Source organism: Phycodurus eques, chromosome 7, assembly GCF_024500275.1.
Source record: "Phycodurus eques isolate BA_2022a chromosome 7, UOR_Pequ_1.1, whole genome shotgun sequence".
Lineage (NCBI taxonomy): Eukaryota > Metazoa > Chordata > Actinopteri > Syngnathiformes > Syngnathidae > Phycodurus > Phycodurus eques.
The window spans coordinates 4,372,738-4,395,773 of NC_084531.1; the positions used below are offsets into that span (position 1 = coordinate 4,372,738).

Here is a 23,036-nt window from a genome sequence, read left to right on the forward strand (position 1 = left end):
CATTTGCACAATCGTCACAGTACCAGATTTAGATTGCTCTAAATTGCTTGAGGACTCTGCATCATTTGCACAATGCCATTGTATCTGCATCACCACACTCGTGGTACGCTTCCATTGCTCAATGACTTGCCATACTTGTGTTTTTTGTATGTCTTAAATGTGTATTTTGTCACAGTGGCTGTTTGTTGTCGTACTCAAGTGGCTCCTACTCCCCGAAACAAATTCCTTGTCTATGCCAATAAAGCTGATTCTGATTCTGAAATGTTGGGATAATGACAACTCAATGATATGTTTTTATGATTTAGCCTTTTCTCCACCACCACAGTGTCCACAAGTTTGCCAAAAATAAAGGATTTGCCATTTAGTAATTACAACCATTTTATGCAAAATACTTCAATTTTAATGGGCTCAAAAGTATTTGGAAATTTGACCCAACTGCAAATATAACATAGCATTCCTTTTCAATGACTGCCTGAATTGTGGTGTCTATAACATCACCACATTTTGAGGTTCCTCCTTGGAGATGCTCAACCCAAACCCGCACAACTTAAGTGGTTGCTTGTTTGTGTGTCATTCTGCCTTCACTTTTGTCTTCTTTAACTGAAAAGCATTCTCTATTGGGTTGAGATATTGACCATTGAAGAATGTTGAATTTGTTTGCCTTCAAAAATTAAAAAAAATGGGTCGTGGCACTAATTCAATGCAAACTGGTTCACTGTTGCCAAGTTCCTGTTGTTATTAACCTGTTCGGCAGTACCCAAGACAATGGCCACTATTGCCTGGACCTTTTCGCCAGCAGTAAATGTTGGCTTATCCCCAGAATGCCGCCTACTTGCTTACTCCATTTCTGAATTATTGATAAACGTTTGGTCCAAGAGAAAGCCAAACAAAGAGAGGGAGGGGGGATAAAGCGCTGGAGACTGATGAGAAGGGGGAATTGCTCTGGAAAGAAGTACTGTTGGTGTACTCCAAGAGTAGGCAGGCTGCCAAGAGCACAAAAAATGCATATGTAGCACTAAGACGTGCACAGGCGGATATAGAAGAAATAGGAGCCGCCCACACTGAACTCAACACACATCAGAAACACCAGACCTCTTTAATTTATTCAAATGCTGCTGCACATGGAGCCTCTCTTCCTTGGATCAGGACAGCAACAGCCGTGCTCAGCTGGTCTCACCTCTAAGAAACTTCAGACTCTACCATGGAAGCTGTGGGAGGACATACCAATCCATAACATGCTAAATATGGAAAGATGCAAAGTGTAAAAGTGAACTGTGGTCTGACGAGTCCACATTTCAAAATTGTTCTTGGAAATCATGGATATCATGTCATCCGTATTGTTATCAGCGCAAAGTTCAAAAGCCAACATCTGTGATGGTATGGCTATGTAACTTGCACATCTGTGAAGGCACCATGAGTACTGAAAGGTACATACCTTGGAGCAACATATGCTGCCATCCAAGCAAAGTCTTTTTAAGGGACAAACATCCATGCTTATTACAGCAAGAGAATGCCAAGCTACATTCTGCACGTGACAACAGTGTGGGTTCGTAGTAAAATATAGTGAGTAGTCGACTGGCCTGCCATCAGTCCAGACTTGTTTCCCATTGAAAATGTTTTTTTTCATTATGAAGCGCAAAATATGACTGTTTTTGGGTGGGGTGCTGGCGTGGATCAGTGGCATTCGCATTCATTTCAACGGGGAAAGATGATTTGAGATGCGGTTTGACTTACAAGCGTGATCTCTGAATGAATTAGACTTGTATCTTAAGGCACCACTGTTTTATTACTTGACATTAAATTGTCTTCATTACTGATGTAAATGTATGCGCACAGAATATACCCACACCACTCGTATGCCTTGCAACTCCTCCCACATGACGACTAAGCCGTTTATTCGTTTATTTTGGGAAAGTTTGTGAGTGCACCAGTGGATTTGTGTGTATGAGGCAGCCATACGGTGAGAAGTACAAGTATGTTCACTTGTTCAGAGTCAATAATGTGTTTTAAAACAAGGAAACATCAAGAGAAAGAGGGTTCAAGTTGTTTTGTTATTCATATTAGTTCCGAATTTTATATGGGTTATATTTGGGCAAGCGGCACGGTGGCCGACTGGTTAGAGCGTCAGCCTCACAGTTCTGAGGACCCGGGTTCAATCCCCGGCCCCGACTGTGTGGAGTTTTCATGTTCTCCCTGTGCCTGCGTGGCTTTTCTCCGGGCACTCCGGTTTCCTCCCACATCCCAAAAACATCCATAAATTGGAGACTCTAAATTGCCCGTAGGTGTGACTGTGAGTGCGAATGGTTGTTTGTTTGTATGTGCTCTGTGATTGGCTGGCAACCAGTTCAGGGTCTACCCCGCCTCCTGCCCGATGACAGCTGGGATAGGCTCCAGCACGCCCGCGACCCTAGTGAGGAGAAGCAGCTCAGAAAATGGATGGATGGATATTTGGGCAAATCTAGTTTCAATAAATAGTGGAGCCTTACTCAGTAGAATCTTCAGTTTAATTTTTTTTTTAAGCACACTGTATAGAGACGTTTTGGGAACTGAAATATAAATTCATGCTTGACATTCCGGACCTCGACTTAAAAAAAACAAAATTGAAAAAAAACCTGCGAACTGGACGATGTACAGGGGTACTGTATTAAGATTAAGTATGGGATGGGCGTTCTCGTGACTTTTCAATGTACCGGTTGACCAAAAAAAAGATGAAATGAGCAACGGGGAAAGCCAGGTAAAAAATAATTTGCTCTTATTACCGCTCGGAATCTTTAGTGGGGTAAAAATTCGTCCCGTTGAAAGTGACCTTATTTTATTTCCATTATCAACACGTCCATGATGGTTTTAACGTTGTCTTTAGTTGCTTTGCGTCTGGGACACTCGTCTCCATCCAGCCTAAAATTGTCCTTCACTCGTCACCGCACGCGACTCTTATACTCCAAATTACCGTCTTACATTGCGCGAATGACAAAGTAGGTGTATTGTTGCTCTAAATGACTACGTTTTTTTTTCTTTCTTCTTCTTTTCCGCAACTGTGCATTCGGAATGACTAAAGGTGCCCGTAGTCAGTAAACGGACGACGAGTTTAGTTGTGGAATATGAAGTCTTAAAAGGTGAGACGGCTGTGGTCTCATGTCGTCGCATATGTGTGGAGCCGCGCCGGACTCGGTCAGTGGTGTAGTGCACGTTTGGTGGGTTCGACACCAGTGACGCGAGGGGCGCCCTCGGGCTCCCCGATCGAGCGTCCACGTGCTGTTGAAATGACATTTCTGTGGGCAGTTCTTTTTTACAATGACAACAATGTGCGTAAGTGTCATTTCGGCTTAAACATTTGCACCATTACGTGTTAAGCTAAAGTAGTCGTAGTTTTTTAAAAATGTATTTATTTATTTATTTTTTGCTGTGGTGTTTGTTTTCAGATGAACTAACGCTTGTTTTGTCTCTTTGCTGTGGCTGCAGTCAATGCAGTTTTCCGCAGGCCCTCTTTTCCTGTGGCTGAGAACCCAGCAGCACCAGCAGCATGTCCCACGTCTCCTCCACAGCCAAGCGCTATGCTGGTCCGTCCTACACCAGCCACTACAGCTCCCCCTTAACCCCGAGCCTTAGCTCCTACGGCGAGCGGAACAGGTTGTCCTACAAGTCCCCTGCCTCTTCTACCTCTTCCTCAGGTTACACCTCTTCCAGCTATCTGAGCAGCACCACGGGGCGCAGCCGCAACTACAGCACCTGCCTGGACCCAGACCGAGGCCGGGTTATCCCACGGACGGACATCCTTGGAAGTAGCAGCAACCGCCGCAGTGAAAGCCTCAGTCGAACCCCTGTCAAGAGCTATGCAGGTTCTGGACTTAGTGGGGGGTCAGCCTACACAACATATAGTTCCTACTCTTCCCCCTCAGTGCAGTCCAGCTACCTCTCCTCTTCACCGGTGGCCTCCAGAATGTCGCTTAATCGACGAAAATCAGCATCCCAGAGTGACTTAACCAAGGAATTGGCCGCTCTGGGCCTCAATGACATCTCCCCCTCCTCCTCCAGCCCGTCTTCCTCCTCCACTGCCCAGAGGAGCTATCGCACTCGGACCAGTGAGGTGGCTAACACGTATGGCACTAACTCCTCAGGCTTGGCACGGAGCTCAACTCAGGAGACCCTCCCATGGAGCTCCACCAAGGAGGGCATCGGTAACAGCGGCTGCAGCAGATCATACAATTCGTCCGCGTGGGAGCCAAGCACAAGTGGTGTATCCATGTCCCCCACTAGGGACTCTACAGTAAGAGCACCTTGTTCTTGCACACACTGACGTGAAATGCTCCACTGGTCATGCTGATGCACTCACATATTATGCCTCAAAAGCTTTGCAGCTGTGCAGTATACTGTATATTGCATAGCTATAGTTCAAACCAGATGTTTACATACACTATAAAAAGACACCTATGCTATTTTATTCTCACTGTCTGACCTGAAATCAGACTAAACCTTTGCTGTTTTCGGTCAATTATGATTACCAAAATTATTTTTATTTTCTAAATGCCAGAATAATGACAATGATTTCTTCCGGCAATTTTTGTGTGGATGATTTTATTTGCTATTTCACGTTTACTGTGGGACCATAGAGATAATGTTACATCCCACAAACTAGAAAAAGTTGGTTTGGCAAAATACGTCACCTTTAAACAATATGGGAAACCTCAGATGATGATGTCATTTCTTTGGATGCTTCTGATAAGTTTATCAACAACATTTGCGTTAGAGAGACACCTGCGGATGTATTGGAACTAGGCAAACCGGCAACCCACTGTTTCTTTGTGTAACGTCATGGGAAAGTCAAAAGAAATCAGCCAAGAGAATTGTGGACCTACCTATAACAATCTGATTGTATGCAAACCAGCAGTTATTGTTTGAGTCTACATACAGTAAGTGGATTGGGACAAATTACCTCTTAACCATGGATACCTGACCTCTACTGACCCAATGCAATTAGCTAAATTACACCTCAGATGAGCTGTCTATGTAGGCGTCATCTTTAAGCTCTGTATTTGTGACCCAAGCTTCTTCAAGGGCAACCCACTTCCCCCCCGAGGTGGAGAGAGGGAGAGAGAGAGAGAGAGAGAGAGTAAATAATACAATCAGTTTATTTTCAGAAACATATGAGTTCGGGTCAACACATAAAAGTGATCCAGTTTGGAGTCAAATTTCACGAAAAATGTGCAAGCAAAACAAGTGTAATGATAGCCATAAAACCGGAAAGTGAATTTACTGCAACTGCAACACAGAAAAGGGTCTGCCTGCTCTGTACACACACATATTAATTTCAACAAGCAGATAATACTTTGAAATAAACTGTGATACAAAGCACAATTGATCAATTCCAACAATACCTATAAACGCCACCAGGGGAGAGTATTGCGCTGTGAACACCTTCATGCTTCCTCACCATTAGTGTATGTTGACAGCCTTTAAAGGGAGAATAGTTTAACTTGGTTTGTGTTTTTATTTTTATTCTATAGTCTGGACAAATGAATTCACTGAAACTATTCCCTATGGAAAATTTGGACCAACCAGTGTCTCAGAACAGATTGCAAATCTGGATATTTCTAAACTGAATTATACTAAAAATATTATACTCAAAATCTGTATTACCCATAAAACACTAAACTAATCAGCATGCTCCAATATTTTAATTTCTAATATATTTGTAATCTTGAGCAATACCGGCCACAATATTATGTCAAAGTAATAGGAATTCGCTCACCCAGCATGTTTCAAGCTTTGTTTTTCAGAATTGGGTAATCAGGTGTTTCTATATTCTTTACTGGCTATAATGTTTCACCTTCAAACAGCTCTAGCGGTTGGTAAAAGATTTGTTTAAATATTAACAACAAGCAGGTCTTGTGAAAACCATGAGCATCTCTCAGACCATATTCTGGGAACTGACCACTGACCGTTTTATTGTAACACTCCTGACTGATCCCCCGTGTGACAATCTTTTTATACCGCTTGTTCAGTTCACTGTCACAGGATGCTGGAGCCAATGCCAGCTGACTTTAGGTGAGAGGTGAAGTACAGCATGTACTGATGACCACTCAATCTCAGGGCTGCCACATAGACAGACAAACATCTATTTTCTTTACCGCTCATCTTCATGGACTGTTTGCAAGTTAATGGCAGGGCACATATAGACAAACCGTTCATGCGTATATTCACAACTATGGTCAAATTAGAGTCTTCAATTAACCGACGCTATGTTTTTTTGGGATGTTGGAGGAAATCGTCACGCCCAGAATGCACGCAAACCCACTCAAGATTGAAACGTCACACAGTTATCCAAACGAGATTCGACCTGGATCTTCTGACTGAGGTAGACGTGCTAACCGAGACTGACAACCATTCCTTAATCAACTTCACTTACTGTACATGTTTTTGGACTGCGTGAGGAAGTTGGAGTACCTGAAAATGGCTCCTCTCGGAAGACAGCCCAAATCTTAACCCTAACCTTGATGTTCTTCCCTTTTTTTCTGCGACATAAAACTGCTTTATGGTATTTCTGGGAAAGCTGTATGGTTCTTTTACCATGTTACCGTTTACAAGCTATCTGTGTTGCATACAGTCAGGTTCCTAAATATTGGGATATCGACACAATAATTCTCATCTTTTTGGCTCTCAACACCGGCATAATGGATTTTAAATGAAATGAACAGGATGTGCTTTAATTGCAGACTTTCAACTTTAATTTGAGGGTATTTACAGTGAATGCAAATCAGATGAACGGCGTAGGAATTACAGCACTTTGTATACATGCCTCACACTTTTTAAGGGACCAAAAGTAACAGGACCAATTAACAATCATAACTCAAACTTTCACTTTTTAATACTTGATTGCAAATCCTTAGCAGTCAATTAAAGCCTGAAGTAGGGCTGGGTAATATGGCTGAAAAATGTGTCACAGTATAAGTATTTCATACCAGTCTGTTGATAAATATTGATTGTTTTTTAAAAATTATTCCAAATAAGTACCCTGAGAAAAAAGGCTTAATTTAGATGTGACTGACTGGTCCACATGACCGAAATGATCCGTCTGCTGGGAGAGATGCAGAAACAAGTCCCTCCCAAGGCTACAGCGTGGCCTCTATGCCGGTCTGAGCGTCGTGGGCGAGAGGTGTCCTGTTGTTCGCGCCGGTCTCCGTCCCAGCAAACGCTGACCCACGGGCCAGGATCGCTCGCTAGTGGATCTCCGCTTCGCAACGCCGGGCCGGCCGGCTTGTGGGGCTTCGCGGTGCCGCCTTCCCTCTCTTGTCAAGAATTAGTTCTCGCACTGTCACACACATTTCTTCCCCGTTTCAGTGCACGGTGTTATTTTTTGTTTCTAAAGAAGTTCGTAGACACAATGGCGAAACATTAAATCGCTAATGTGGAAGTTACTCCACAGGTTATTTCTACATTAGTAAAGGGCGAGTGAGTTTCATGATGTAACCAAATATGCTTAGCTGGGCCGTGATAGGTCGAGAGGCTGCGGGTAAATCTCAGTTCTCTTCCTAGCTTCTCTCTCTACATATACTGACATCGACACGACAAAAAGAGAAATGGGATGACCCCTTTGTTTTCTGGCAGAATGCCTTGCTGCGTCACCGGCGTTTTTTTTTTCTTTCTATCGAACATTTTGACAAACGTATCTTCTATTGATACTGTATATATAACGTGTCTATTGCGATATATATTGATATTGATTTATTTTCCAGTCATAGCCTGAAGTCTAGAATGCATAGACATCACTAGACACTGGATTTCATCCCTGGTGATGCTCTATCAGGCCTCTACTGCAACTGTCTTCAGTTCCTGCTTGTTCTTGGAGCCTTTTTCCTTTGCCTTCTGTTTTGTCTTCAGCAAGTGATATACATGCTCAATCAGATTTGGGTCAGGTGACTGGTCAGGTGACCATTGCATACCATTCCACTTTTTTGCCTTAAAAAAGTCCTTGGTTGCTTTCGCATTATGCTTCGGGTCATCGTCCGTCTGTACTGTGAAGCGCAGTCCATTGAGTTCTGAAGCATTTGGCTGACTATGAGTAGATAATGTTGGTCCAAATACTTAAGAATTCACCCTGCTGCCTTTGTCACCAATCACACTATCAATAAATATGAGGGAACCAGTTCCGTTGGAAGCCATACATGCGCACCTGGCCATAGAACAGCTTAGCAGCCAATTGTCCCATTACTTTTGACATGAAAAGTGGGAGGCACATCTACAAACTGTCATCATTTCTACACTGTTCACTTGATTTGGATGTAAATACCCTCAAATTAAAGCGGAAAGCCTGCAGTTTAAGCATATCTTGTTGGTTTAATTTCAAATCCATTGTGGTGGTGTTAAGAGCCAAAATGATGTATTGTGCCAATGTCCCAATATCTAGGCCCTGACTATCTTACACACTGGGTAGCACAGTGGTCTAATGATTAGCATGTCAGCCTCACAGTCAAGAGGCCCTCATTCTCCCCATGCTTGTGCGGGTTTGCAATCCAAAAACATGCTTGTTAGGTTAATTGAAAACTCTAAATTGCCCTGTGACTAGCTGGGACCAGTCCTTGGTGTACCCGCATTTCACTGAAAGTCAACTGGGATCAACTCCAGCTGACAAGCAACCCAAACGACAACAAGCAGTATAGGAAATGGAGGGATGAATAGCTCGTACACAGTGGGGCCATTGCAATGGTTCACACAGCTGCAATTCCAGTTTGATCTATTTCCAATCAACACTTTATGCTACATTGATGTGATTGATTGTGACTATGATTGACTCCAGATCTTCAACAGTTAAGTGTTGCAGAAAATGTATGGATGGCGTTCCATGCAAATAATGTATGTACATTAAAATAGCCAGTGCCATAATTAAGTTATTATTATTTAGTTATTGCTGCTGAATTGGCACTGCACTTACACGACAATGTAAACCATCCAGAGGTTTAACAAACTCAAATTGACTGTATAGTGAGTTGTCAGTCATTAGTGAATTGTTTCCTGTGAGTTTATACTCACAGGGGAAGTGTGACAAAAGTCTATCTTTTCTGGTGGTTCATGATTGACCTTTTCATCAGAAATTAAATCTTACTACCTTAATGTGATACAGTCATCTGATATTAAGGTTCTACAATTTGTTCTAAAGATATCATTCTGCTTCTGAAAGCGTTACACAGAAGACTTCATTCTGTCCTGGGAGTCTCCCATACATTAACGTGAACGCTTACGCATGTTTTAACAGCGTTTGTCAGCATTTAATCTCAGCGTAGTGAATGTTGATTAAAGGTCTGTTGTCAGTTTATATTTATCATTTGCTTGTCAGTTGCAACTTATGAAAGATTTTGTCCAAATGAAAGACATCTGACTTTCTTGTTGTTTTCTAATTCAGTGGAGAACATATGAACCTATCACTCGGTACTGGACGTCACTCCGATTCAGACCTATTCTTTAAGATGGCTGTTTAGCTCTTTCAGCCAAATGTAAATATCAGACAAATATAACCCAAGTGAACTTAAAATGCTTTTCTAAAAGGGTGATTTCATTTATTAAGGAAAAAAACAATTCAAATGTACCTGGTCGTGTGTGAAAAGGTAATGGCCTCCTAAATCTAATAACTGGTTGGGCCATCCTCAGCAGGAACAACAGAATTTGTTTTTATTGTTTTCAAGCATTAACGTCCTTTTTAAGGTCATGCCACTGCATTGCAATCAGATTCAAGTCCGGACTTTGATGAGGCCACTCCAAAACCTTCATTTTGTTTTCTTAAGCCATTCAGAAGTTGACTTGCTGGTGTGTTTTGGATCGTTATCGTGCTCCAGAACCCAAATGCACTTCAGGTTGAGGTCACAAACTGATGGCTGAAGACTCTCCTCCAGAATTTTCTGTTGAAGAAGTCATAATTCCATCAGTCACAGCAAGTTGTCCAGGTCTTGAAGTGGCAGCCCAAGACCATCACACTACCACCACCACCATGTTTGACTGTTGGTATGATGTTCTTTTTCTGAAATGCTGTGCTACATTTACGAAAAATAAGTTCAACTTTCATCTTGTCAGATCATATAATATTCTCCCAGAGTCTTGAAAATCATTCAGATGTTTTTTTGCAAAAGTGAGACGAGTTTTTATATTCTTTTTGGTCAGCAATGGTTTTTGCCTTGGATAGGATTTTTTTCCCCAGTCTCTTCCTTATTGTTGTGTTGGCTTTAACTGAGGCAAAGGATACCTGCAGTTCTTTAGAAGTTGTCCGGAGTTCCTTTGTGGCTTTTGTAACCCTTTCCAGACTGATAGATGTCTATTACTTTATTTCTCGACTGTTCTGGAATTTCTCTGGACCGTGTCATTTTGTTGCAGCTTTTTTAGATCTTTTGTCTGACTTGATTTTGTTGGGACAGATTCTGTTTAAGTGATTTCTTGAGTGAACAGGTCTGGAGATAATCAGGCTTGGGTGTGAAAATTAACCAAAAAGTTTGATTAGCCACAATTAATCCATGATTTAACAAGGGGGTAAATACTTTTTCACACAGGGTCAGATAACTTTGAATTTCCCCCCCCCCTTAACAAATGAAATCACCATTTAAAACAGCATTTTAAGTTCACTTGGGTTATATTGTTTCTGATATTTACATTTGTTTGATGATCTTAAACATTAAAGTGTGGAAACTATGCAAAAATATAAGTATTTGAGAACAGGGCCAATACTTCTTCACGGCACTGTACGTGGTTTGCCGGGCCCGTTGAAAGGCAGAAAAGACATGTCAGTTTACATAGTGTAGTGGTTACCCAGTTTGTCTCACACCTGCAAGATCCCTGCTTCGTAACCGTGCAGAGAGAAGGCCTGTTGCTTTTTTTCCTTTTTTGCCATGAAAAACAGCTCCACCAAACAATGAAGCCTTCCCTGTCGGGTAAATCAAACCCCTTAACCCCAGATACTGTCCACTATACTAAAGAAGACAACTTCCTTGATCCATGACCGCCTGGGGAGGAGAAGGCCTCATGTACAAAAGGTGTATACGCACAAAAACGTGGCTTACGTTCTTTTTTACGGCAAACTTCAGATGTATCAAAAGTGAAATGACTGTGGAAATGTGCGGTGCCTCACGCCAACTTCATGGCTGGCGTACTCGCGTTTCTACACCTTTTGGTGTTTTAGTGAGACTTAGAGGTGATGCTGGGAAACTGCTATAATAAATCTACACATCAGAGACACATGAACAATTAATGCCCGACAACATTTGATTTCAATAAAAACAAACTCGGAATTCACCTTTTAACCAGTGTATTTAATGAATCACTGATATTTGAGAGGACACCTATTAATTGATCAAGGTGATCATTTATGCCACCGACTGCCCTCATAATTGCTTCTTGTGACTCCAGCACATGCACTGAAATAAAGAGTCTGTACATTGGTTACACATGATTAAAATGTGTTAAAATTACGTATTTTTTTAGGAGAAGAGGGGTAAATTATGTCATTTTAACACATTTTAATCACCTGCAACCAATGTACATGTTCAAATTAGGTAAATTCAAAGGACTCTTTTTATCAGTCTGCATGGGTACAGCAGCAGCCGGTTGTTGGAGCGTAATTGGGTTGGAGACCCTGGGGATGCCGGAGGAGACGCCAGGAACGGTGGAGGAATCCCCCGAACATGTAGCGCGTGGCTGCGACTGCACTGATAAAAAGAGTCCTTTGAATTTACTTACCGTATTTTCACGACCATAAGGCGCACTTAAAAGACTTACATTTTCTCCAAAATGGTGCGGGGCGCCTTATAATGCGGCGCGCCTTATGTGTGGACCGAGTTCCAAAATCTGTAAATTTGTTGTGTGACTTCAATGAGCGCTCCGCTTGACTGACTGGGAGCATTTCCTGCTGACACGCTATATAGAGGAAGGCGGACGTGACTGAGGACAGCATGTGGACGTAAAGCGGGGTGGATGCGCGTGACAGAGGGCGCTAAAGACACGCCCCCAGTAGGTATATAGTTCCGGTATGTGCATCAGTTTGGCTAAGGACCCCCGAAAATGGCACCTACGAAGAGACACGCTCACGAAGCATAGTTTAAACTGCAAGCTATTAGTTATGCGGAGGAACATGGGAATCGAGAAGCCGCGAGAGAATTCAAGATCAACGAATCACAAGGGGAGGAAAAAGGAAAAGATGAAGCTGAGTTTCCGCGGAAACAAGGCGAGGTGGCCCTAGTTGGAAAACCAACTCGAGCAATGGATTAATGAGCAAAGAACAGTCGGGAGAAGCGTCTCTACAGTCACCATTCGACTGAGTGCAATAACTCGGAGCTTGCCATCATTCCGGGAGGCTTGACGAACTGCTGGACATCCGTGTAAACAGGGCGTTCCAAGTGAAGTTGTGAGCGGCGTGGGAGCCATGGATGACCGATGGCGAACACAGCTTTACTAAGACTCGGAGGCAGCGCCGGGCGAGTTACGCCACAATTTGTGAATGGATTGTGGACAGAACGTGTCTGCTTGAACTGTTGTTCGAGCTTTCATAAAAGCCGGCATCATTTCCGAGGAGCCGCACGGCAACGAGACTGACTCAGACAATGACGAGAGGGAACCTGGCGTGTTTGATGGAGATCTTGCTCAGCTATTAATTTCGGATACAGAAGATGAGGACTTTGATGGATTTGTGGATGAGGATTGATCAAAAAATAACGTGAGTACATTGTTAAATACTTCAATAAAGTACAACCGAACTCAGTTTTGCTCCCGCTGCCTTTTTAAAAACATTGTTTTCGTGTGCATGCATGCTATGTATGTTTTACCATGCCTGCGCCTTATGTATGTGTTAAATACAGACATAGACCCCAAAAATGAGACCGCGCATTTTAATACGGTCGGTACGCCTTATGGTCGTGAAAATACGGTAATTTGAAAATGTACATTGGTTGCACATGATTAAAATGTGTTAAAATTACATAATTTACCCCTCTTCTCCAAAAAAAAAAAAAAACATTTTCACTGTGCGTGTCTTCTCCTGTGTATTAAAATAATACATTGAGTAATCAAAAATGAGTCAAAGTTTTTTTATATCTTCTTTGATATGCTGATGTGCTTCTATTTGATTTCAAAAGATTTATTAGAAATACCATACATACATTTACGCATGAACCTTTATCTCACAGGGCTGAGTGTAGGTTACTGTATGAACATATTTGCTATGATTTATAAAAATACAACCCCAATTCCAATGAAGTTTGGACGTTGTGTTAAACATAAATAAAAACAGAATACAATTATATGCAAATTATGTTCAACCTGTATTTAATTGAATACACTACAAATGCAAGATATTTAATGTTCAAACTGAAAAACTTTTTTTTAGCAAATAATCATTAACTTAATTTTGTGGCTGCAACACGTTCCAAAACAGCTGGCACAGGGTCATGTTTACCACTGTGTTATAACACCTTTTCTTTTAACAACATTCAATAAACGTTTGGGAACTGAGGACACTAATTGTTGAAGCTTTGTAGGTGGTATTATTTCCCATTCTTGCTTGATGTACAGCTTCAGCTGTTCAACAGTCCGGGGTCCTCCGTTGTCGTATTTTGCGCTTCATAATGCGCCACACATTTTCAATGGGAGACAGATCTGGACTGCAGGCAGGCCAGTCGAGTACCCGCACTCTTTCACTTCGAAGCCACGCTGTTGTAACACGTGCAGAATGTGGTTTGGCATTGTCTTGCTGATATAAGCAGGGGCGTGAAAAAGACGTTGCTTGGATGGCAGCATGTTTCTCCAAAACCTGTATGCACCTTTCAGCATTAATGATGCCTTCACAGATGTGTAAGTTACCCATGCCATTGGCACTAACACAGCCTCATACCATCACAGATGCTGGCTTTTGAACTTTGCGTCCATAACAGTCCGGATGGTTCTTTTCCTCTTTGGCCCGGAAGACACGACGTCCACGATTTCCAAAAACAATTTGAAATGTGGAATCGTCGGACCACAGAACACTTTTCCACTTTGCATCAGTCCATCTTAGATGAGCTCGGGCCCAGAGAAGCCGGCGGCGTTTCTGGGTGTTGTTGATAAATGGCTTTTGCTTTGCATAGTAGAGTTTCAAGTTGCACTTACGGATGTAGCGTCAAACTGTATTTACTGACATTGTTTTTCTGAAGTGTTCCTGAGCCCATGTGGTGATATCCTTTACACATTGATGTCGGATTTTTTATGCAGTGCCGCCTGAGGGATCGAAGGTCACGGGCATTCAATGTTGGTTTTTGGCTTACATGCAGTGATTTCTCCAGATTCTCTGAACCTTTTGATGATATTATGGACCGTTGATGAGGAAATCCCTAAATTCCTTGCAATTGTACATTGAGGAACATTGTCCTTAATCTGAAACCTGAAACTATTCGACTATTTTCTCACGCACTTGTTCAAAAAGAGGTGAACCTTGCCCCATCTTTGCTTGTGAATGACTGAGCAATTCACGGAAGCTCCTTTTATACCCAATCATGGCACCCACCTGTTCCCAATTAGCCAGTTCACCTGTGGGATGTTCCAAACAAGTGTTTGAAGAGCATTCCTCAACTGTCTGTTTTTTTTGCCATCTGTCCCAGCTTTTTTGGAGCGTGTTGCGGCGATAAAATTCTAAGTTAATGATTATTTGCTAAAAACAATAAAGTTAATCAGTTTGAACATTAAATATATTGTCTTTGTAGTGTATTCAATTAAATATAGGTTGAACATGATTTGCAAATCATTGTATTCCGTTATTTATGTTTAACACAACGTCCCAACTTCATTGGAATTGGGGTTGTACATGGTATCAACCTTGTGGGGTGATCAGAGTCAGTCACATTTGCTGCCACCAGCCCTGAGAGAGCAGCGTCACCCATGATCGCAGCGACTTTGTCCTCAAACGGGCTGAGGCCCTGCGCACCGGTTCTTCCGCCTGTTTTGTCCACACTGGACTGGCGGTGGGCAGCTGTCCTCCGCTTCACGTCCACCTTAATGTCTGACCACTACTTTTTTTAGTTCAGCGTGTGTGCGCGCTGTTCTGACTCCACAGCATTGCACACACGCTGTCCCATTCGTTCCTCTTTCGCGTGTTGTTAACGCCGGAGGACAGCGTGCCAAAGAGGATTTTCTTGCACACCTTCACTTCATTGAGCAGCTTCACTTTCAGAAAAAATATTTTTCTTCATTACCTTGCTCATATTCCTTTTTTTCTGATCATGCAGAGATCAGGATCTCAGGTGCAGGGTTCATTTAAATATGATTTGCATATTTAAATATGGGCATGGACAGGGAGGAGTCGGCTACTCCAACATGTGCGCCCATTTCCACGTTGATTGGGATGTACGAAGGAAATGTGCTTGGATTCATGCGTACGCACCGATTCATACATCTGGATATTTTTGTGCGTACGACGTTTTCTGGATTTAAGCATACGCCATGTTTCAGAAGGAAATCCACGCGAGTCTTTGAACATGAGGCTCCAGGTGTCTATGTGAATGCATAGACAATGCCAGTGAGCCAGATGTTTTGCTTGCCCTGGTAACAAACAATTGTACAGCAATTTCCATATTGTAGTGGTTGTCACATTTGCCTCACACAGGTCTCTGGTTCGCTCTGTCTTGCTTTTCAGAGAGCTGTTGTCTGTGGTTTGCTGGACCAGTTGAATGGTTGAAGCGACGCATCAGTTTCAATTGTGTAGTGGTTATCAGATTTGCCTCACACGCGCAAGATCCCTGGGTGGAAAAATGCCTGTTGTGTTTTTGTTTGCCATGAAAAACGTCTCCACCAAACAGTGAAGCTTACAAAAGCCTCCCCGTGAGGGAATCAAATGCCGGTCTTCCGCGTGACAAGCGGAGATACCATCCACTATACTAATGAATACACTCCTGCTGCTTGACCAAACGGGGAGCAGGTGTCTGCTTCCGAATGCATTTGCATTGCCAGCTGGCCAGATGTTTTGCCGGTCCTGGTAACGGACACCTCTGTAACAGCAGTTTCCATGGTATCGTGGTTATCATGTTCACACAACACGCAAAACAACTTTTTCATCTCTGTCTTGCTTACCAGCAAGCTGTTGTACGTGATTTGCTAAACCTGTTACAGGGCTGAAGCTATGAAATTGTTTCCGTCGTGTAGTGGTTATCAAATTTGCCTCACATGTGAAAGGTCTGCATTTTGAGACTGGGTGGAAACCAGGGGTGATTCACGGATCAGAAGTTTAGGGGTGTTGAGCTCCAGGCCAGCCAAGATAGGTTTCACAGTTTTGTAAATTTTAACGCAATTTCTTTCACACATTTCTCAAAGAAAAGCATAACACTTTGAGGGAAAATCTCTGTGAGTTAACTGTCAAATCCGATAAAGGTTATTTAAATGATGAGCCACAGCAAAAGATCAAGGGATTGAAATCATAAAATAAACTAAAATAAGTATTGTACCCCAAATCAACCCCTGACCCTTACCATCAAAAATGAGGACTGGTAATGATAAGATGGTGTTGGTATTGAGTGGTTGAAATTAAACTTGAACCAAACTCATTGTCGTGTTTTGTTTCAAAATAAGTGCTGAAAACATGGAAAGACTGAACAATTTAGTACTGAACTGGTAAGATATTGCTTGAAATTATTTTTCATCATCTCAGTTGGCTCGATTTTTGGGGTGGGGATAAAAACTAGCCCCGTATTGACAGCGAGCAGGGGCGTTTGCTTTTGACCATTTAGAGACATGTCCATAGCGTCTGCGAGCTGAAAGAATGTCTCAATTCATGACCACATTTAAGCCTAATTTTACATACTTTGGATTATTATTTTTTTGCCTGCCTTGTTAACAAGACTCTTGTGATGTGTCAATTTTTTTTGGTCTGTTTGGTTCAACTTTAAGAAATGTGCCTCATCCTGGTTTTCGGCGTGTACCACGATCACATATAACTAGAGGGGAGCATATTGCTCTGCAGGTCAAGGGCTCAGAGCCCACTTGGGGAGAGGAGGAAAGGATTGGGTGGAGTAAACAATTTTTGAGGCAATTTGAGGGCCTTTTTTTGGTGTTAACATGCTACATTTCAACCAAGTACCGTATGGCATTAAATTTTGCCAGGTTGTTTAAAAAGGACACACAAACGTTTTTTTTTAACCTCTAATTTTAAGGGTGCTAGGATTCAGAGCTGGACTGGGACAAAAATTCAACCCTGGCATTTTGCTGTCCAGACGACTACATTATCTACGGACACCACGTTGTGGAATCTTCTCTCCTGCAAATTACACCCATCCGTTCTATGTACCTCTTTTCCTCGCGAGGGTCGTGGGTGTGCTGGAGCCTATCCCAGCTGACTTTGGACGAGAGGTGGGCGACGCCCTGAACTGATCCCCAGCCAATCACAGGGCACATATAAACACACAACCACTCACACTCACCTTCACACAGTACTTACGGAGTCCTTATTTAACCTAGCATGCATGTTTTGGGAATGTGGGAGAAAACTGGCGTATCCAGAGAGAACTCCCGCGGGCATGGGGAGAACATGCAAAGTCTAGGCAGGAAGGCTCGAGCCCGGATTTGAACCCACAACCTCAGAACTGTGAGGCAGATGTGCTAACCCATGCCGCCCATGCAAACTACAAAGGAGAGTCATATTTCTAGGTAGATTTGAGAGAAATAGGCAGTGTTCAACATGTACAGGGCAGCTGTTATGCATTATTTTTTCTCAGCCGGTTGAGTACATTTCTCAGGTGAGATTTGAAATTCTCAAAACTACTTCAATCTTCACATCATTGTGTCCCCAAAAATGCAGTTTCTAATTTTTTTAAAGAAGTTGTAAAACTTTGGTACATCCATGCAAATGATTACTATTTTCAGTTCTCTGCTGTTTCCTATTATCAATTGCTTATGAAACAATGTGTTATAGTTTTCACTGTTGAATAGTCTCACACCCACAACATTTAGGCTTGAGTTCATTGCATAAATCTTTACATGTAAAATGATTGAACAAGTTGTCATAATAGTGTATGTCAAGCATATTTCTATATATATATCCATGACCAGTGGTGTCAAACAAATTTTTGAAACAATATAAATGTTTAATTGGCTCCTCATAATTACATATAGACTTTACACCAATCTGATCGGCTTTGACGGTATCGGCTGATAATTAGGATTTTATGCTGTTCGACTGTTCGGATTTAATGTCATAATTCACTGATCCGATCAATGACGCTGCACAAAAGAGATTTACCCCACATTGCCATCGTGTACAGAATATAATATAAGCTAGTTTATTTTTAGCCTTGCCGCGTGTCTTCGACGTAGTACTGTAAATATCTGACTGCCAATAAAGTTTTTTTTTTTTTTTTTTTTTTTTTTTTTTTTAAACATGTCAGCGGTGTGGGACAGACCACACGTAATGCATTGATCAGACTACAAGACAAATTTGGTCTTTCACGATAGGACTAAGTCAGAATACTGAAATAAAATCTTGTATTTCGATACCACTGCATCCCGTCTTTTACGATCATTGGGCTTTATCTCGTCAACTCAAACGCTACCGGATACACTCGTTACCATGGCGACAACAACAGCAATGGATCGTGCCGTGTGTATTATAAGAACAAAATGGGGACAAACGTGCCGTGATGGTATCTGGTGCTCGGGAGAGGACTTTCATTCAAGGATTGCTTGAGGTATGTTCACATTCTTTTAAGATGATACGGCTCTCGCAAGCAGGCAACATAACGTTAGGTAGCCTAGCAAGCTAGTGCAAGCACTAACGGTTGTACGAAAAACATGATGCCGACTTTCTGTCAAATCATGCTCTAAAGTTTTGTTGTGTGTGAAGTAATTTAATTACAATAATTTAATCACAGCAAGTTGTAATGTTGGTTTGACCTGACTGATTCGAATACATGACCTGACAAAAGAATACTTTTGAAGATACTCAATATACAGTACACAAGTATATACAGTAAATGAACAAGTCATTTAAATAGACACATTACTCCAACTTGTGATCGGATCGGTGATTGATTCGTTTTTTTTTAAAACTCTGATTGGCCCCAAAAATCCTGAATGTATAAAGCCTAATTACATATACACAACAAATTGATGGATTACTAGTTTTAAAATCAGAAGTCAAGGATAATAGTTTGTTCAACTATTGGTCAAGTAAAATGGTTTTGGTAGCAAAGCATGTTTACCGTAGCTCAATGTTATTATTTATTGCAGATCTGGCCCTTGGGACTTGAGTTTGACACGTGTATTAGCCTTTCCATTTGAGGTTTTTCCCAGGTGACTCTTGATTTTCTCTAATGAAAGGAGATGTGTGGAGTATTAGTTTAACCAATGATCAACCAGTTTCCATCTCATGAACCATCAACACCATACAGTATATAGCCAGAGCACAACACAATGTTACAATGTCTGACAGTGTGGAATATAAGATAAGAGCCACGCTTGTAGAACAACTTGAATGAACCGCTATGAGACTTAATTTGGATTGGATAAATGCACCAAAATAACAGAAAACATATTTTTGAGAGCTTTAAAATATCCTGAGCACTTTTACTGAAGTCTCAAATTGGATATTTTCTGACAGTAATCAATCTATCTTCTATCCTAACAGTCATTGTCTTGTACTACAGATCAAAATATGGATACCTTTATAAACCTTTTCTGTGCAGCCATTATACTTTCCAGGTATTAGACCCCTAATAAATAGAAATCATCAGGCTAAACTAATGCTTTAGTCTTTACTTCCAAAACAATACATTTTTCCCCATTGTATGTAACTGCAAAGCATAGCATGAAAAAATGACTGTTTGACTTTACAGCTAACGTCACATCTAATGTAAAAACAATGTTTCTTTTTTGGGTTTTTTTTACTTAGTTTTTGGATCTGTCTCAAATGTGTAGCATAACCAGCCCCAGGCTAACGTTAACTTGCCACGTCTCCTGTCACCGGCTGCCGAGTCTGACCCCTGGGCCCCGTCTTCTCAGTTGTCTCCCAGCGCAGCAGTAGCTGCACCAAATAGGTCCCTCAATTTTGAAGCCTTAGCAGCCTCAACGCTTTTTTTTTTTTTTTTGCGCTTTTTGGTCCATTGTTTATCTGCGCCACACAGGCGTTTTGTCTTTCTGTCCATCGTTGTATCCGGTGCTAGTTAGCAAAGTCAAGCCCGTGAGGTCCGGTCCCAGCCTGGCCCATGTAGTGATTGACAGCACTGTCAGGGCTATCGGAGCCTGTCAGCTCATGCTTTATTGACAATGACAAACAATGGACCAGTAGTACACGTATTTGTTGATGGCTGCTAGCGACACTGCTACAGCTCTCTGTAGCCAATGATGAGTGGCTGGCAGGCCCAATTGAAAGGAATTGAATCAAAATCATAATATCCATATTTTTTGTAAACGTAGCGGACCGGATCGGCCCACCGGGTGGCCAGTCCACCCCTGCTAGGATTCATTTTAGGGGCGCAGCCCCCAAAATGCGCTCGAACGCCTATGAATGGGATCCTCAAGTTCATGAATGACGGTTACCTCTCACACACACCACTGAAGTGCTCTCATACATATTTAAATGGCGTGCACGAGAGCATTTTTGTGCGATTTGATCGCCAAAGCGTCTGCTGTGCTCATTATTCATGACAGGCTCGTGGTCTTCTTGGAAGACCCCCCAGCTCAAATCCTTGTATGAGGGCGGAGGGAGCAGGTCTCTGACGTGGGCAGTCCTTGTTTCGTGGAGGTTCAAGGGCTGGACCGAGCGTGCTGTCAAACGGAATGAGATTCAGATTCATAGATGTAGTACTCCGTTCTGATACAGCGGAATTATTATTATTATATATTTTTTTCTATTACGTATGTTTCCCCCCGCCCCCACCTTCTCCATTTAAATTCACTATGTTCTATTATTGTAAGGAGGGGGTTTAGTAGGCATTCGGTGTTTTACTGTTCGAATGAATGACAGAGAGCGTGTCACGACACACGGCACAGTTCACGAGCGGGAGCGCGTTCTCGTCGACTCCATTCTTCCCTCAGCATGCCGAGCTTAAGGCAGACGTACACGGTGACCGTTCCCGAGGAGCCACCGGCAGCCGCGTTCCCCTTTCTTAAGCAAGAGATGCGGAGAAAAGGCAGCATGTCGGGCTCCGTGCTGGTCTCAGCTTTCGTGGGGCTCCTCATTAACCAAGCCAAGGTAAGAGAAACACTCGGGAGTTCAACCCCATTTGAAATACGACCGTTTAATTTTTGTTTTATTTCCATAGTTGTGTCAAGGTGCCATGTTGGACACTTAGTAAATGACTGGTTTTCGATCTTAACGAGCAGGCACGCACTTTCACTCGTTTCAGTGTTGTGTTTGTGGCGGTCAATTCAAGACGTGCTTTACGGCGTTGGTCATTCATAAATGTAACGTTGTAAAGATTGCTGGTGTGCAATGGACGGTGTTCTTTATTTTCTGGGAAATGGTTTCAGATTAAGGTTAAAGCGAGAATCCTTTGCAGAGGTAAGCCGCCCTCTTAAGCCGCCGGACGCCACTTTGCCAGGAACAAGCAGCAGGCCCGCACTAGCAGGTCACCGGTTACATAACTGCTTAATCTTCATCAGAGGCTACACTACTACTGCTGCTCTTATCTGTGGGGCTCTTTGCTTGCCTTGCTTTGGTCATAAAGACAGTAAACCGAACAAAAAAAGTGATTTTATTTTATTTTTTTATTTTTTTTTTTGCATGCTGTGGTGTATTGTTATATTGTATAGGCATACAAATATTTGCATGAAAATATTCGTGACTGGTTCTCCAAGGATTGCACTCTCAGGAGATGAGGCAGGGACATGTTTTGTCATGTTATGTGGTAGTTATTCTACACTAATATGTCTCACGGTGATATGTCACTCCCAGAGTTAGGTATTTCTTTTGCACCCTTGGCTTGAAGATTATGGGAGTTTATTATGTGTGTGGAAAAATTACAAGCACCTCACCTCCAATACTGTATTTAACCTTATGCAGTGCATTAAATTGTACCTTGTGGGGCAATGTTAGCTATGTGTTGGTCCACTTAAAAACGGTGTTTGTTGTCGAATGGTGAAAAATTGCTGTTCCCAGGCTGCAGCGTTGTGTTGATAATGCCATGTGCCAGCTTCCGTTATGTAATGTGAGATCATATTAAGAGTGGACTTTGGAGCTGGCCAGCAATTTCAGCTTGGTTGGGATGCTTGATGTTTTGTTGTCACTGTCTACCTGGTCCCCCCACCCTGTCATACGCCTTCATGTCCTCCACTCCTCCCTCACCTTGTCCACAACCAGCGTGGCATGAAAACGTGCTCTGTCCTCCCTCTGGCGTGTGTGTGAGGTTGCCAATCTGAGACGTGTGCACGCACCTACATGAGGGTGTGCACAGTGTATGTTTGTCTCTGAACCTGTGCAGCTAGCCCCACGAGACACCAGCACTGGAGACCGCTACACTGTATTGTACTGTGTTAGATACACATTGATAAAATCTAGAGATTTAACTCTGTTTTATCTCTGTATATTTACCTACTGATGATATGATTTAAAAAAAAAAAAAAACCTAATCCAACAACTAAGCATTACTTGACATTGGAATTAAAAGTTGAAATAATGGAAGGGATGTCACGGTTGGGGTTTTCGTAGGCGAGGAAGGCAAGGCAAAAACGTGAAGGACCCAAGTGCAGGGAAGCAGGGAGGGAAGGCAGGAGTCTCAAAAAATAATATTTAATCTCCAAAAAAGGGCGAACATGGAAAAACCAAACTAAACTAAGTCCCAAAACCGATAATCAAAGAAACACTTGAACAAACCTAAAACTGGAAACAAGACATGACTGGTAACTAAGACGTGGCACAGACAGACAATGACACCTGACAATGACATACTGCAATGGCAATGAACTGAAAGAAACCTGGGAACTAAATACAAACAGGTTGACGAGACAACGAGGAACACCTACAAAAGACACCAGTGGCTGGCGAGAGCTAATTGGTCGACACAAGGCAGAAGGTGGACGAGAGCAAGGGGACACGATAACTAAATGAGCACACG

The 23,036-nt window shown here is 42.3% G+C and overlaps 1 protein-coding gene across 4 annotated transcripts in view; it reads left to right on the top strand.

The window, feature by feature from the left end:
* Positions 1-23,036, top strand: part of usp2a (ubiquitin specific peptidase 2a) — a 59,917-nt gene that overhangs the window by 10,027 nt on the left and 26,854 nt on the right. For 2 of the 4 annotated variants that reach the window (XM_061682029.1, XM_061682031.1), the window contains exon 2: positions 3,460-4,264. In XM_061682029.1, coding sequence (XP_061538013.1) covers positions 3,521-4,264 — 744 coding nt within the window. In that variant the 5' untranslated portion in view covers positions 3,460-3,520. Of the gene's footprint in view, positions 1-3,459; positions 4,265-20,738; positions 21,176-23,036 lie in introns of those variants that run through there. The other 2 variants (XM_061682032.1, XM_061682033.1) reach the window with 1 other exon arrangement.